The sequence below is a fragment of the Scyliorhinus canicula genome, chromosome 3 (assembly GCF_902713615.1).
Source record: "Scyliorhinus canicula chromosome 3, sScyCan1.1, whole genome shotgun sequence".
NCBI lineage: Eukaryota > Metazoa > Chordata > Chondrichthyes > Carcharhiniformes > Scyliorhinidae > Scyliorhinus > Scyliorhinus canicula.
Genome location: NC_052148.1, coordinates 153,672,126 through 153,689,108, shown reverse-complemented (window position 1 = coordinate 153,689,108; position 16,983 = coordinate 153,672,126). Strand labels below are relative to the sequence as shown.

The following is a 16,983-nucleotide window of genomic DNA, read 5'->3' as shown; positions in this document are numbered from 1 at the left end:
GACCGGCCGAATTCCAGATGGCGTGGGTCTCTCATGGTCCCTCCATCCGGGACCCTTGCATGGCAGTTGCGGAATCAGTCCGGGGCCGCCACAATCGGGGAGGGCCGATCGACGTGCAGGGAGGGGGGGCTTCATTTGGGGCTGGGGGAAATGTGTGCGGGCGGTCCGGGGCATGCGAGCGTCCGATGCGGGGCACTATTTTGCTGGCCCAGGTCCACGGGCTGAGGCCGCCGTCATGCAGATGCGTGCCCTTGACCCGGAGTGCTAGAGGCCGTATTGAAAGCTAGCGCTGCGAGCTCTATGATGGCTGCCAGCTAGCCCCCAGCAAACTGGGGAATCTGTGGCCTTTGACGCCAGTTTTCCTGTGGTAAAAGACCACAGTTTTCACGGTCTGGGTTTTAGTCCCAAAAACGGAGAATCCAGCCCCGGGAGTGTGCAGATTAAACCAGTTAAGAGGAGGTCTGAACTTGGTGGATTTGTTTGGATAGCTATGGTACCTCTTTAGAGAGGTAAGGTACCCCTTTGAACAGGGCTTCAGGCCACCTTTGGAGGAAGTTGGGAACCCTTTAGGATGAGTAAAGCACCCTTTGGGATAGGTGAGGTATCTTTTGGGATTGTTAAAAGTAAAAATGATGGTGCATAAAAAGCGCATAAACCCATTGGAACAGTTAAAACTATCAAAGAACTGCCATGGATATCAAAGGTCACAAGGTGAGTTGGCATGGAAGTAGGAAGGGCCAAGAGTGTTATGTAGAGGGCATGAGTTGGCATAGGGAGTATGAGGAGGCATGTTGAATGGGAGTGGGTAGGGTAATGAAGTAGCATAGGTTGGCATACATGTGAAATGTGTGTATGTTGGGGGGGTCTGGGTTGAGGCCTGGATGACCTTGTTTCATTTTTTAAAAATTAATTCAACAAGGTGCTGGAGCACAGAGGCAGGTTCGCCGCTCATCCCACCTCCACAACCAGCAGTATCTGAACCCATTCAGGGCTACTTGTAATCCCATCTCTTCTCCACACTCCCCCAAACCATCTGAACCGGGAAATTGGAACTGTGGGCAGCCATTTCTAAAGATTGGGCTTGCGGAGCAAGGAATTCTCACGATTTGAAGTTGAGGTGTGATCTTCCGGCCACGCTGCAGTGGAAAAGCAGCTCGCCGCGGCGCAGCATGGCCGGTGAAATCCGGGAGACCCTGATCCTGGGATTTACCCAGCTCGTACGCCTCGCAAGATTCAACACAATCTTGCGAGACATTGCAAGGGGAATCCGCCCACAATGGGCGGGATCAGTTTTTTTGCCAAATCTGCATATTAGAGCGAGGCAGTAAGCCTTACTCTAATGTGCAGATTCTCAAGGTACCTGAGGCTTTGGAATTCAACCTCTTTCCTTGGAGACCTCAGGTGAGTGCTGTTTGGTACTGCTCCCCACAAATGGGGACCAGACGGAACAGCACTCATGGGGGCCCCCAGTTGCATGCCCTTTGGGCAGGGTGGTGCCCTAGCACTGCTGATGCCATCTGCAGTGCCAAGGTGCCCAGGTGCCCAGGTGATGCTGGCAGGGGTACTGCCAGGTTGGCACTGCCAAGGTGCCAAGCTGCATTTTTGCGTGTCTGTGATCGGGCCAGGGTTGCCTGCCATGGGTGTTCCGAAGGTGGTGAGGGAGCCGGAGGATCTCCCATGTTGCGTTCAGGCTGGGGGGAGGTTGGGGATTTAAAACTGGCGTCCCAGTCTCTCGATACAACGGGGCGTTCCAGCGAGCGGAGCTCCCCATTGTAAAAAAGGGGATTATGTGGGGCCTCGGCCGTGCGTTTCCCGTTTAGGCCCCTTATTCAAAGTGAGTCGCGTTGAATGGCCACATGTTTCTCGACACTGTGAGTGCCGGGAAACACGCGGCTAAATGCGGTCGCTCGGGAAATTTGTTCCCTTTTGGTCTCATTGAAATAGAAGTCCAGTGTTGTGTTTTTAATCTAAATGCGGACCTTTACAACACTCCTATAAGATTACATATAAGAAACAAATCATACTTTATATTTCCTATTTCTGTACACTAGGAAAATGATTCATGTTTTCTTTATGCTGCTGTGAAAGTAGAAATTAAATATAATTATACGCTGAATTAACTATATAATAGTGAAGAAGAAGGAGGACATCATAGTAAAATGCAGAGATTTTGAGATGACTAGAAAGCAAGGCTAATTAACAGCAATTAATCATCATTATAGTTCATTATCGCTACTGTGAAATTCCCTGCAAAACTGAAACTCAACAGTCAAACCTATAGTGAATGCTCTAAAGTTAATAATATTCTCAGAATGCAACTATGGTACTAAATGCATTTGAAAATGATCAGGAAATAAGTAATATACCGTAGGTTTTCACAAAGTTTATTATTAAGATGATTTGGTGTGGACTTTTCTCTAGTGTTTCATTTAGGCCTGATTGTCAAGTATAGCTGATGCTAATTGTTCCTTTGAGACATATTGGAAACATAATCAAGAAATCCAAACAAATAATTTACCTGATTAGTACACTCTAATGAGGAATTTGAAGCACTTCAAGCAGGAAGTTTGGAATTATCATGCCTCACTTTTCCTCTGAGCACATATACGTTATTAATACTGACAGAAAAAAAAGACAATAGTTTTGAATTGCAACCAGGTGCAATAAAGCTCCCATACTACATTTACAGCTTTGCTTGTTCCTCAAAAGCACATTTTTACTGAGGTTTTTTGAATGCACCCAATCTTGGAATTAATATTTTAAATGATTTTCTGCATCTAATAAGCAAGTTATACTGTAAAAATTAACTGCTAGATTTCAGGTCGGTTATTTTAATTGGAACACTGCAAATAGTATTACTGTGATTTTTGGATTTTGGAAGCATTGATCCAGAATGAAACTAAACTTGTTTGAATGAAGCAGTTGGTTTTGGCTGGAAAGATCTGTGTGGGTGCTGCGACATAAAGACTCATTAATTACATGCAAATGGTATTAATGATGACATTATGAAAAAGGAGAAGAATTATTATACATTCCTCACAACTGTCATTAATGAATAAAGAGATAAGGTATAATTTTGCAGCACTCAGACTCAGTAATGAGAATTTACATCAGATAAAAAACCTCACTGTTAAATTTGTGCCCAACTAATGCTATTCTGTCAGCAATGTGGCCTTTGCTGTTCTGTTAGTCACCGCGAACAGGTATACAGGAGGGAGCTTCTGATTTATGTGGAACAGTACCTCACCTGGAGGTTTAATTTTCATTAACAATGCACTACTTCATGCATTTTGCAAAATTGCTCCATGCATAATTCAAATGAAACAATGACTGTGATAAAATAGGACATAAAAGCATGGCGCAAGGAAATTAAACCCCCAAGGGCCTTCAGCCAACTGATGGCCTGACTTCTATTGAGAATTTGGTATTGCAGAACTGTGGGTAGGGATTCATGTTGTACTATGGCACATCATACTGGTGGTACCTCACCTCTAGACCATTCAAACAGGTGAGCAGATAAAGAAAGTTAGCAGTAGATGAAAATATGACCTGAATTTTGTTCACTCCCACACGGTCTTCAGTTCAAGGCAGTTGCTCAAATTTCTCCACCTCAGTTGTGTTCCTTCACAATCCACTACAGGATGGATTAAGATATGGGAGTGAGACATTCTATCTGGGCAACTAATATTGCTTGCCCGCTCTTTGAGTAGCAGAAAGTAGTATTATGAAACACGGCAGGAAGGAGAGAAAATAAAGTGGGAACTGTAAGAGAAAAAGCAATGATTAAATTTGCTGATTATTTAAGTGCATTTTAATCTGTTTCCAGGTGTGTACATGGTATTTGTGTGCCCATCAATGCCTTCTCATACAGCTGTAAATGCCAGACGGGTTTCAAAAATGTACTGTGTGATGAGGAAGAAGAACTGTTTAACCCCTGTCAGAACATCAGGTGTAAGCATGGAAAATGTAGGCTTTCAGCTGTCAACAGGCCTTATTGCGAATGTAATAGTGGATACACTGGAGAGAACTGTGATAAAGGTAGGGGAAGTTCATTTTAAGTAACTTTTTGAATATAGATTTTATTGTTTGCCTGCTTGTTTAACCAAAGCACATTTTCTGAAATGTTGTAATTTCAATCCACCATTAATTTTGAACTACTCTACCATTTGCTTTCCTTATACTTAAGCATTTCCAAGATTGTGAAAGCAACCAGTGCAGAAATAATTTACTTCCATTGTTTGTGTACTTTTGTGACTGATTTAATTCCTCTGTCCAGAAATAATGCCTACATTGTATGTTATACACAATAAAGCAATTTGACGAACATCAATACAGAATAATATACTTTTTCAAAATTAATGACAAGGCTGTGACAGAAATGTTTATCATTCACTGTATTCCACCCCTCCACAAGTTGAAGTCTGATGGCTCATTCAGAAGTAGTTATTCTTTGCTCTGTGAGAAAGAGTGTCTACAAATTGTATTTTCTTCCCTCCTTTTGAATATTGACAGATCACTCTGTAAACCTTCAAGCTGAATGGTACCGAATGCTAATAAGGGCATGTTTGTATCCTACATCACACTTTCAAATACTATTGTTTGCGTCAATGTATGCCTCAGTTTAATTCGGTTTTCGTATTATGAGCTTTAATTAAATGAATTCAAAAGCCCTCATTTAAATAGGTTTCATTTATCAGCTTTAACCTCACTGCTGTTTATCTCACTTTTAACATTTCTATATCTTCCTGGACTGAGCAGCCAAATCCAATGATTCCGCATTTAACCCTAGTACAAACTCTACCTCTGACCTCACAGCTTCAACTGACCAATCACAGCACCTCTTGCAGGTGAGACGAATGGGAAAAGGGGTGAATCGTTTCTTTTTCTCTCTCTCTTCCTGCTAGTTACCCTTTCTAAAAATCCTTTCCTTTCTTATTCACGTGTTTGAATCCAATAAAATCTATTTACCCCCCGTGATCCTGGCTCAGAGCTTTACCCTGCCCTTTTACCTTGTAGAGTTTGGTTTTCTTATTCTGTTGTTGTAAGTGTTAAAGCATGCAGTCAGTGATAGTTATTTCCATGTCTTGTTGGTTCATGTTTCCGTATTAGACGGCTAAAGGCATAGTCAATCAATAAATGTGTAACGTGTTGCAAAAATCAATCCTTTTGTATCCATAACAACTCATGGAAAGATTGAAGTGCGAAGGGAGCTTGTGCTCATCGTTCATGATGTACATATGAAGCTGCAATATTTTACTGAAAAGCACAATGTTTGCGGTCTCTGATTAGAATAACATTTAACATCGTAATGGCTCATCCAAAATATATTTAACAGAACTAGCCTTAAAAGAGTATTTGTCAACAGTCACTACCCAGTTTTGTTCCGCAAGTGAAAAAGAGTTTAGAAGTCACAAAGTTGTGACGCTCTCCCTCATAAGTGCCAAAACTGGGTATAACCTCAATTCCACTGGGTGGTTTGTTTCTATAATTAAGTGCGAGGATAAATTTGTTTCCCATTTGACAGTATTTTCAAAGAACTTGTCACAAAATCTCTACATTGCAGGAGGAGACCATTCTGCCCATTGAGTCCACATCGACCCTCCCAAAGAGCACTCTACCACGGCCCACTTCCCCACCCTATCCTTGTAACCTCACCTAACCTGAACATCAGGGCAATTTATCATGGCCAATCCACCTAACCCAAGCTTTGGACTGTGAAAGGAACCTGTAGGAAACCCATGCAGACACAGGGAGAATGTGCAGACTCCACAGACAGTCATCCACGGCTGGAATTGAGCCTGGGTCCCTGGTGTTGTGAGGCAGCTGTGCTAACCAGTGTGTCGCTTAACAAATATTTCACGTATAGATGGTACATTAATACTTCCAATTATTTAACTGGCCACTAACAGAACAATTCTTGAAGCACTGAAATCTTGAATTTTTGGGGTATCCCAGGTTCCAAAATTACTTTACTTAAGTAATCAGTCGCAGGGTTTGTATGAATAATCAATTTCCTAATTTTATGAGGTTTTTTTAATGCTTTCATGAAATGCGAGCACCACTGGTAAGGCCAGCAGTTTTTGTCCATCCTTAATTATTCTTGAGAAAGTGGTGGTGAGCTGCCTTTTTGAACTATACTAACAACCTCCCTTTGCGGTCGGTTTGGCTCCAGCCAGTGGAGAGTTTTTCTCCAATTCTCCTTGATACCAATTTTGCAAGGCTACCATGGTGCCATACTTGGTCAAATACTGCCTTGATTTCAAGGTCAGTCATTCCTACCTCACCTTTGGAATTCAGATCTTTTTTCCACGTTTGGACAAGGGCCGAAATGAAGTCTGGACCTGAGTCGTGATAGTAACATCCAAACTAAGCATTGGCAAGCAGGCTATTGCTGCATAGATGCCATTTGATAGCAGTGTTGACGATACCTTCCATCACTTTGCTGACGATTGGGAGTGGACTGATGGAGTGATAATTTGCCAGATTGGATGTGTCCTGCTTTTTACGGACAGGACGCATGGTGGGCAATTCTCCACATTTTCAGGTAGATGCCTGTGTTGCAGCTTGACTGGAACAGCTTAGCTTAGGGCACAGCTAATTCTAGAACACAGGTTTTCAGCACCACAGCTACAAGATTAGATTGTCAGGATCCATAACCTTTGCTGTGTCAAGTGTGCTCAACCTTTGCTTGATATCACATGGCGGGAATTGAATTGTCTGAAGGTTGACATCTGTGATACTGGGGACCTCAGGAGGAGGCTGAGATACAGAATCCAGCCAACACTTCTAGTTGAAGATGGTTGCAAAAGTCTTACCTTTTTTACTGATGTTCTGAGCTCAGTCATTGAGGATGGGAATATTTAAAGAGCCTCCTCTTCTGGTTAGTTGATAAAGTGTCCACCATCATCCACAACTGGGTGTGGCAACAAAGCAGAGCTTAAATCTGATCCACTGGTGAGATTGTTTAGCTCTGTCCTCAGCAGGGTGCTTAATGCCTACAGTCCTGTGTTTTAGGTATGCTTGCTGCTGCTCCTTGCATGCTCTCCTGCATTCCTCAATGAATCAAGATTGGTCCCTTGGCTTGATGGTAATGGTAGAGTGAAGGATATGCTGGACCATGAGATTACACATTATGACTGAATACAATTCTGCCACTCCTGATGGGCCATAGTGCCTCATGGATGCCCAGTTTTGAGCTGCTGGATCTGTTCTGAATCCATCACATTTGGAATATTGGTAGTCCCACACAACTCAATAGACGGTTTCCTCGGTGTGAACGGGGCACTCCACCTTTACAAGGACTGTGCCGTGTACATTCCTACCAATGTTGCCACAGGCAGGTCCATCAATGACAATGATTGGTGAGGGCAAGGTCAAGTAGGTTTTCCCTCTGGATGGTTCCCTCCCCATTTGCCAAAGGCCAGGTCTGGCAGACCAGGTAAGAGGGGCAGATTTCCTTCCTTAAAGGGCACTAGTGAACCTAATCTATTTTTACAACATCACCATTGCTAAAAGTTGCTTTTGATTCCAGATTTATTAACCAATTGAATTTAAATTCCACCAGCAGCTATGGTGGGATTTGAGTCCATGTCCCAGAGCGTTAACCTGGCTGTCTGAAGTATTAGTCCAATGACAATACCATCGTACCACCATTCCCAATAAATGATATTGAAATAAACTTTACTCATGTTCCTTTCATTCTGCAGTCAGTTATAAATCTTCCACTTTAACCATATAACTGCCAAATGCAGCAGACTTGAGTGCAAAATCACATTTATCACCTATCATTGCCTGTGCTGATAACTGCTATGATTGCAAGAGCATTTAGGATCATTTTGCAAATCACCAGATTAATTGCATTTGATTTCCAAGATTCCCCAAACTGGGAACTTATAACTTACAGTTTACCAGTCCAGTAGTATATATTTTCTATATGATGAGACATGCAGACTTCGAAAGGTAATGGTTGGTGCTGAAGCATGCCTTCCATAGCTAACAGCAGCCTAGATAGGGGAGTTTCTATTTTCCATTCTAAGTATGCAAATATCTTGTCCCGTTTTGGCAACTGATACTTGCACAAGTGGCTAAACCATTTAGACAGAAGCTAATTGATCCTGTTGATTTAAGACCATGAATAGCCTAAGAAGCTAAATACATCACTTAGATGGTGTCATCACTAGAAGCAAATAATGGTCCTTTCATTCTCACTTACAGAAATCTCCTGTCGAGGGGAACGAATCCGAGATTACTACCAGAAGCAGCAAGGCTATGCCGCTTGCCAGACAACCAAAAAGGTCTCGCGGTTAGAGTGCCGAGGTGGATGTGACAACAGACAGTGCTGTGGACCTCTGAGAAGCAAGCGACGGAAATACAGTTTTCAATGCACTGACGGCTCTTCGTTTGTGGAGGAGGTGGAAAAAGTCGTGAAATGCGGCTGCTCACGATGTTCTTTGTAAAAGCTTCAAACGCTCGCCCTTTTTCAAAACTATGTGCACCTGGTGACTGTGTGGGACGTATTTTGCTTCCGTGGTGGAGATATTTGAATTATATTGTAAAATACAGAACAGACTTATTTTTATTATCAGAAAATGACTATTTTCTTCATTTACAAAAATGTTTCAAGTCCTTTTGACTGAAAGTTGTTGCAAAATGCATACAGGTGTCTGTCAGATGCCAAACCGCTTTGGACTGGATTTCGACTTTTCCTGACTTGGCATAAAGGAAGCTCTCCATATTTTGACATCCAGTGGAGAGGAAAAGCGAAATGGAAAGGAGGACTGTACCACTGAAAGTGGGCGATGTCCGCTTGAAGAAGATGACAAGCTGCCAGTCATGTCAGTTCATCTTTGAAACAGGAATATAGATTTAACTGTGCTTTAAGGAACTGAAATCAAGAGTGTGCATCGATGAAGAAGCCTGGAACCTCCGCTGTCATTTCATATCTTGATTATGTGAACAGTCATTTTCTTTTCCCCAGTATAATGTGTACAATAGCGTATACGAGCTTACAAAGTGTTTTAGCAAGCCTTGTTTCCAGTATTAATTCTTTGTAATATAATTATAAATGGGGGACTATACAACCAATAGAGAATTGATGTATGGATTACTTAGTTGGATAAAGTTTTGTGGTTTTCTTTTTGAAATGAGTTTACGCAGTATTCAAGATATCATTACGAAGTATTTATTGTATCAAAAAACGTGTACCTAACTTTGCTAGATCTTCTCTTTCACTCCATTTTGAATCTTTAATATATATTAATTTATATTTCGTCCTCATATTTTTGTATGTTAAAAACATTTAAAAAAAAGATTGCAGTTTTTTTTATTTTTTTTTGGGGGGGGGGAATAGAGTAACTAACAACCTAGCATGTCCTCTGGGGTGAATTGTCTTGTTATCTTTTTGATCAGTTGTGTTTCCTGTACTTTTGACCAATGACATTGTTTTGGTTTACAAAGCCTGGGAAATAACCTCAGCCTAACCATGTCAGGTATAACAAACCAGTGTATATTTTGTGAATTCTGCTCAATTTGAACCTGCCTGGACAAACTAGACTTTTTGTTATAGAAGTGATTTGTTACAACCACCAACTCCCCCCAATCCCCTGAAATTTAGTCAAAGTGAAAATTAAAACACATGTCATTTCCCTTAAAGATGGACAAGTTTTTACATATCAGGATATTGTTTGGAGTTCCTCAGCTTCCTGACTGACTGTAAAGTTCAGAATTGTCTCCTTTTCTTACTATTGAAACTACATGTCAGCCCTTTGTTCTCCTCCAGTAACTTGTTGCTGCTAAACCACAGATTTAGAATTGATAAATTTAAGTAGTTGGGCTGTGCTCTTTACAAATTAAAGTCGGGGAACGCCTGTGTAAATACAACTTGGTTTCCTTTGATTTCTTTCTTTTTACAACTGGTTAGATGTACATGTTGACTGATATCGGTAATGTTACTGATGTTTGTAAATTAAATCAGATATTAACTTCAATTGGATTGACCCTTGCATTTATTGACTGGTTATGTAGTACCTTGCGTGTTGGTTAAAAAGTAAGAGCCAACACACTTTTTGAATCATTCTATCGTTTTGCTGACTAGATTACTAGTTTAACAGCTTGATAGAAGAAGCATGGGGGGGGGGGGGGGGGGGGGGGGAGAAATTAAATTTAGTTCACCCATCTTTTGAGCATTAAATCAGCATTAAGGTCAAAAATTTCAGTTTGTGGTTTCCTATGCCCAATCTCCCTGGAAGGGTTCTGACCACATTGGATCAGACAAATTTTAATTGTCCTGGGTAGCTGCCAGTAAGCAGTGTTCTCATTAAATCATTAAAATTAGGGTCCTACAACAGTATTAAACCTTTTATGCCAAACTGAACTTTTGTCATGTGGAATTCATTGATTCTTAAGACTCCAACTTAAGACCCCCGCAGATGCTCTTGTCACCAACAGTAGCTTAATACACCACCTGTGGTAATTAAAGGGATTTCTGTCTCCATTCAGTTACATTTCTTGCTAGGCTTTCTAGGCTGCCACTGGACCTTTGTCTTTTTATCTGGATAAAATTTTGGAAAGTTAATTTTTGGAGGCACAAGATTCATTCTGTGAAGGGACTTCAGCGCACGGTAGCATTGCAGGTAGCACAATTGCTTCACAGCTCCAGGGTCCCAGGTTCGATTCCGGCTTGGGTCACTGTCTGTGCGGAGTCTGCATATCCTCCCCGTGTGTGCGTGGGTTTCCTCCGGATGCTCCGGTTTCCTCCCACAGTCCAAAGATGTGTAGGGTAGGTGGATTGGCCATGATAAATAGCCCTTAGTGTCCAAAAAAATTTGCCCTTAGTGTTGGGTGGGGTTACTGGGTTATGGGGATAGAGTGGAGGTGTTGACCTTGGGTAGAGTGCTCTTTCCAAGAGCTGGTGCAGACTCGATGGGCCGAGTGGCCTCCTTCTGCTCTGTAAATTCTATGAAATTGGAGGGATGCTGCCAAAAGCTGATGGCAGAAGAGAGTGAAACAGGAAAGGGTACAGCAGGCTTATATCACATGGGTCTTTCAAAGATAGGCATCCTACCTCAGTGTAACTGAAAATCCATGTTTCGGGCAGCTCTGCTTCACCAGAGATTCTGTGATAGAGACATGTCACCTTTTGCAGCACCAACTACCATCCAAAGGTACATGCATTTCTGACAGTGGTTGTAAAGCTAACCTCAGCCCCTAATTGCTACACAAAGGGTCACTCCAGGCTGCAATTGGTAACATTAGTAACACAAGTCTATTTGCCGTCCACTGTTGTATCAGGTGCCCTCCTCACTGAGCAGCACAAATTTATCAGGTTCCCCTGGTGGCAGCAAACCAAGGAGTAAGAGCTTTGAGTTTTACCATAATTGGAGGCTGCCCATAAATGCAAGGTCAAATGACAGTACTCGCATTTCTTTTGCATAATCCATACAAAGAGCCCAGTATCTTCATTGACAGAAAGGGTTCCACTCTTTCAATGTGCAACTATGATAGGAGAATAGGTAGTTCATCATGCAGAACTGTTCCTGGTTTCTTTGCAGTAGTCATGATGCATTTATCGATTGCCAGCATGCAGTTCATCTTCACATCAACACAGATTATCAAGAAACAAGCTAACTGCTCGAGGGCAAAGGGTATCCCATAAATTCATGGATCATGGCACTTCTAATAGCCTGAGTACAGTCTCAGAAAATAAGGAGCAACATAATCAGTCACAACTGCACTACAGTTCTAATTGAACAGACAATTGGCAAGAGGTTACATTACCCGGATAGGTCAGGAGTCATCCTTCTGTCTGAGAGTCTCCCCATTCAGGTAAGCCGTCTGCAAAATAATTTCAAACTTTTAAATAGCACAACCATGGAATCAGCTAAGGAAGACATGGAGGTGCAACAGCAGGAGGATTACAGTGAATCTGAGAAAGAAGAGCTAAATATGCCAACAACTTCCATGATTCCAAGGCAACAAAGAATAGGCATTTGTTGAATTGTAAATGGATACCCATTGAAGTGATTGTACCTGTACTCGTACTTGAAGCGGGGGAAAGATGGATGCTGCACTCTCTGACTGTCTGGTCCAAAGAGAAATTCTGAGGAGCTTTATTGGTGGGTTCTTCATGGCCCACTGATGTGGTTAGGAAGAGAGATCCGGGGCTGGATTCTCCGATTCTGACTCAATACTGACGCCGGTGTGGGAGCGGTGGCGTTTTATAACCGGAAAAATAGACACCGATCCTCCGTTTGCTGAGGGGCTAGCAAGCACGCAGCGTAGAGCACTCGGCTCTAGCTGCGGATACAGCCGGAGAATTGGCGGGTCCGTGGCCGCACATGTGCACGGCGGCAGCCTACAGCGGCCGCGCCATGCAACATGGCACCGGCCGCGCGCGGGCCCGGCCTGCCAAATAGTGACCCATTTGTCCAGAATCACCAACCCCAGACCACCCCCCAACATTGCGCCCAGCCCCTGTCAAACCCCCCCCCCCCCCCCCCCCCCCGCTCACTGATTGGCTCCCCCTCGATTGTGGCAGCGCTGGACGTAGTCCGCAGCCGCCAAGCCGGATCCCTGAAAATAAATACCACACGCGATCGACGCCATCGGGAACTCAGTCCATCAGGGGAGGGCCTCAGGTAACATCCTGAGGCTATCCCGATGGCGTGGAGTACACTGTTTTAGAGGGGATAGAGCATCGCAAAAGCGGTGCCGATTTCGGTGCTGATGTGGATTCTCCGGCTGATCGCCGAAGGCGACTTTGGCATTGGAGACCGGAGAATCGTGCCCACGGGATTTTGATCCCATGACAGTGAAGGATGATGTGTGACATAGAGAAGAGCTTTCAGGCAGTGGTGTTCCCAAACACCTGCTGCCTTGTCCTTCCAGGTGGTAGAGTTTACGGGTTTGGAAAGTGCTACCAAAGGAGACCTTATGAGTTGCTGAGAGTTAAGAATGCAATTGAAAGTTTGAAAATGCTTTTTGTTCCTTTTTTTAAAGCTCCTGTAGATGGTGAGTGTTTTTTTTTAAACCTAAAGTTTATTTCTGTTAAGTTATTTAATGATATAATAAATAGAGTTTTAGAAGTGCACCTCATTCCTGTGGAATATACATCCTGTTCCATTTAGGAGCTCCTGAATCGTCTTGTGTCTTGACAACTAAATATGCTGGAAGCATCATCAGTGAAAGGAGCTCCAGCTCCAGCTCTCCATGCTTGTGCAGTAGCTGACATCACTGTGGAGCATCCGTGAGGACAAGAGCTACATGGAGAGCATGTTCCTGGAGGTGGTTGTCCTGAAAATTAAGTAGGGGCACGAAAGAAATGGGTAACCAGTGAAGGAGGAGCAGGCAGATAGTGCTAAAGTTCCCTCATTAGCTGCAGGTATTCAGTCCCAAAAACTAGTGAAAGTGATGGTTCCTCTGGGGAATCCATGACACCAAAGCTGGCACAGCTAAACAGTAGGAGGAGGAAAGTTGAGAAATAAAGAGGCGGGGGTGGGGGGGGGGGGGGGGGGGGGGTATTTGAAAGTTAGGATAAGATGAGGGGGGCTGCAAAAGTGACTCCAGGATGGTACTTTGCATCCCTGGCGGTAGAGTCAGGATATAACTGAATGGCTCCTACAGCCGAAGACTAAAGAACCAGGGGTCATGGTCCGTTTCTGTACCAATTACATTGGTAGAAAGAGGGATGAGGACCTGCAGGCAGATCTCAGTCAGCTAACAAGCTGGATTTCAAAGTTAGTGGACTTAAGGTTATTTCTGGTGCCAGGAGCTAGTGAATATCAAAATAGTAGGATAGAACACAAGAATGCATGGCTGGGGAGTCAGGAGGGAAGCCTTTACATTACTGGGACATTGCGACTGGTTCTGGAGGAGTTGAAATCTGTGCAGCCCAGCTGAATTGTAGTTCAGCTGGACCAACATCTCATTGGGCAGCTTGTTAGTGCTGTTGGAGAGGATTTACACTAACTTGGCTGTGGGTGGGAGCCAGGATGTAACGTTAGAAAGGAGAAACAAAAGGTGTACAAAGATTGGAAGAGACAGATAGCAACAGAGCCAGGTAGGTAAGGTCAGACAAAGAAGGAATAGGGTGGAAGTTAGGTTTATAGTGCGTGTAAGTAAATGCAATAGGCGTGATAACTATGTTGATGAGTTACAGGCACAGATAAGCACATCAGCATTTGATGTTATCACTATGACAGAGGCCAGGCTCAAAAGAAGGGCAGGACAGGGTACCCAGGAAAGTGTGAGTTACGGACTAACAAGGCAAAGGATTACACTACGAATGGTAGGAAAGTACTGAAGGTCAAAGGGCCCTCTGAGTGCATATCCACAGATCCCTGAAGGTGGCAGGGCAAGTAGATAAGGCAGTTAGGAAGACATATGGGATACTTGCCTTTATTAGCCAAGGCACAGAATACAAAAACAGAGGACATGCTGGAACTGGGGCTGGTTTAGCTCACAAGGCTAATCGCTGGCTTTTAAAGCAGACCAACCAGGCCAGCAGCATGGTTCGATTCCCGTACCAGCCTCCCCGGACAGGCGCCGGAATGTGGCGACTAGGGGCTTTTCACAGTAACTTCATTGAAGCCTACTCGTGACAATAAGCGATTTTCATTTCATTTCATTTCAACTGTACAAAACACTGGTCAGGCCACAACTGGAACACTGCATGCAATTCTGGTCACCACATTATAGGAAAGATGTGATTGCACCAGAGAGGGTGCAGAAGCAATTTACCAGGATGTTGCCTGAGCTGGAGGATCTGAGCTATGAGGACAAATTGGACAAGCTGAGGCTGTTTTCCTGGAAGTAGCGAATGTTGAGAGGGGACTTTAAACATTTTTTTTTACAGGATGTGGGCTTCGCTGGCTAGGCCAGCATTTGTTGCCCATCCTTAATTGCCCTTGAGAAGGTGAGCTGCCACCTTGAACCGCTGCAGTCCATGTGGTGTAGGATCACCCCACTGTGCTATTAGGAAGGGGATACCTTCCCCTTCCTATATTGCCAAGTCAGGATGTGGAGTGACTTAGAGGGAAGCTTCCAGGTGATGGGGTTTCCAGGTATCCGCTGCTCTTGTCCTTCTAGGTTGTGGTTTGGAAAATGCTGCCAAAAGAACCTGATGAGTTCCTGCAGTGCATCTTGTAGATAGTACACACTGTTCACTTGCGGTGGAGGGATTGAATGTTTGTGGAAATGGTGCCAATCAAGCGGGCTGCTATAACCTGGACAGCATTGAGCTTCTTGAGTGTCGTTGGAGCTGCACTCATCCAGGCAAGTGGAGCATTTTCCATTAACTTGTGACTTGTGCCTTGTAGGTGGTGGACAGGCTTTGGGAAGTCAGGCGAATTGCTCACCGAGCTGCTCTTTTAGCCACAATATTTATATGACTAGTCCAATTCAGTTTCTGGTCAATGGTAACCCCCAGGATGTTGATAGTGGGAGATTCATCCCCACTTCTGATCTTCACATTGGAAAGGAGGTCATTGATGAAGAAGCTGAAGGTGATTGAGCTGAGGACACTATCCTGAATACTAGCAGTGATGTCCCAGGGCTGAGATGACTGACCTCCAACAACCATAACCACCTTCCTTTGTGCTACATATGGCTCCAACCAGTGGTGAGTTTCCCCCCTAATTCCCATTGATTCCAATTTTGCTAGGGCTCCTTGATTACATACTCAATCAAATGCTGCCTTGATGTCAAGTCAGTCACTCTCACCTCACCTCTGGAGTTCAGCATTTTGTCCATGTTTGAACCAAGGCTGTAATCAGATCAGGAGATGAGTGACCCTGGCGAAACCCAAACTGAGTATCAGTGAGCAAGTTATTGCTAAGTCCCGCTTGATAGCACTGTTGATGGCCCCTTCCATCACTTGGCTGATGATTGAGAGTAGACTGATAGGGTGGTAATTGGCTGGGTCGAATTTGTCCTACTTTTTCTGTACAGCATATGACTGGGCAATTTTTAATATTGCCAGGTAGATGCCAGTATTGTAGTTGTACTGGAACAGCTTGGCTAACGGCATGGCAAGTTCTGGAGCATACGTCTTCAGTGCTATTGTCGATATATTGTCATGGCCAATAGACTTTGCAGTAGCCAGTACCTTCAGCCATTTCTTGATATCACATGGAGTGAATCGAATTGGCTGAAGACTCGCACCTTTGTTGCTGGGGATCTCCGGAGGAGACCGAGGCAAATCATCCACTCGGTACTTCTGTAAGAAGTCTGACAACACTAGGTTACATAGATACATAGAAGATAGGAGCAGGAGGAGACCTTTTGGCCCTTCAAGCCTGCTCCGCCATTCCTCATGATCATGGCTAATCATCCAACTCAATAGCCTAATCCTGCTTTCTCCCCATAGCCTTTGATCCCATTCTCCCCCAGAGCTATATCCAGCCGCCTCTTGAATATATTCAAAATTTACTTCCTGTGGTAATGAATTCCACAGGCACACCACTCTTTGTGTGAAATGTCTCCTTATCTCTGTCCGAAATGGTTTACTCTGAATCCTCAGGCTGTGACCCCTGGTTTTGGACACACCCATCATTGGTAACATCTTCCCTGCATCTACCCTGTCTAGTCCTGTTAGAATTTTATAAGTCTCTATGAGATTCCCCCCTCATTCTTCGGAACTCCAGCGAGAACAATCCCAACCTCGTCAATTTTCTTCATATGACAGTCCCGCCATCCCTGGAATCAGTCTGGTAAACCTCAGCTGCACTCCCTCGAGAGGAAGACCATCCTTCCTCAGAGAAGGAGCCCAAAACTGCACACAATACTCCCAAGTGTGGCCTCACCAAGGCCCTGTACAATTGTAGCAACACATTCCTGCTTCTATACTCGAAACCTCTTGCAATGAAGGCCAACATACCATTAGCCTTCTTTACCACCTGCTGCATCTGCATGCTCACCTTCAGCGAATGGTGCAAAAGACACCCAGGTCCCACTGCACACTCCCCTCTCCCAATTTACAACCATTCA

General features: G+C 43.9%; 1 protein-coding gene across 17 annotated transcripts in view; it reads left to right on the top strand.

Moving 5' to 3' along the window:
• Window positions 1-9,986, top strand: part of slit2 (slit homolog 2 (Drosophila)) — a 537,548-nt gene extending 527,562 nt beyond the window's left edge. For 16 of the 17 annotated variants that reach the window (XM_038791516.1, XM_038791512.1, XM_038791513.1 and 13 more), the window contains 2 exons: window positions 3,827-4,038; window positions 8,215-9,986. In XM_038791516.1, the coding sequence (XP_038647444.1) occupies window positions 3,827-4,038; window positions 8,215-8,456 (454 nt within the window). In that variant the 3' untranslated portion in view covers window positions 8,457-9,986. Of the gene's footprint in view, window positions 1-3,826; window positions 4,039-4,758; window positions 4,848-8,214 lie in introns of all 17 variants that reach the window. The other variant, XM_038791508.1, reaches the window with a different exon arrangement.
• The last annotated feature ends 6,997 nt before the right edge of the window (window positions 9,987-16,983 follow it).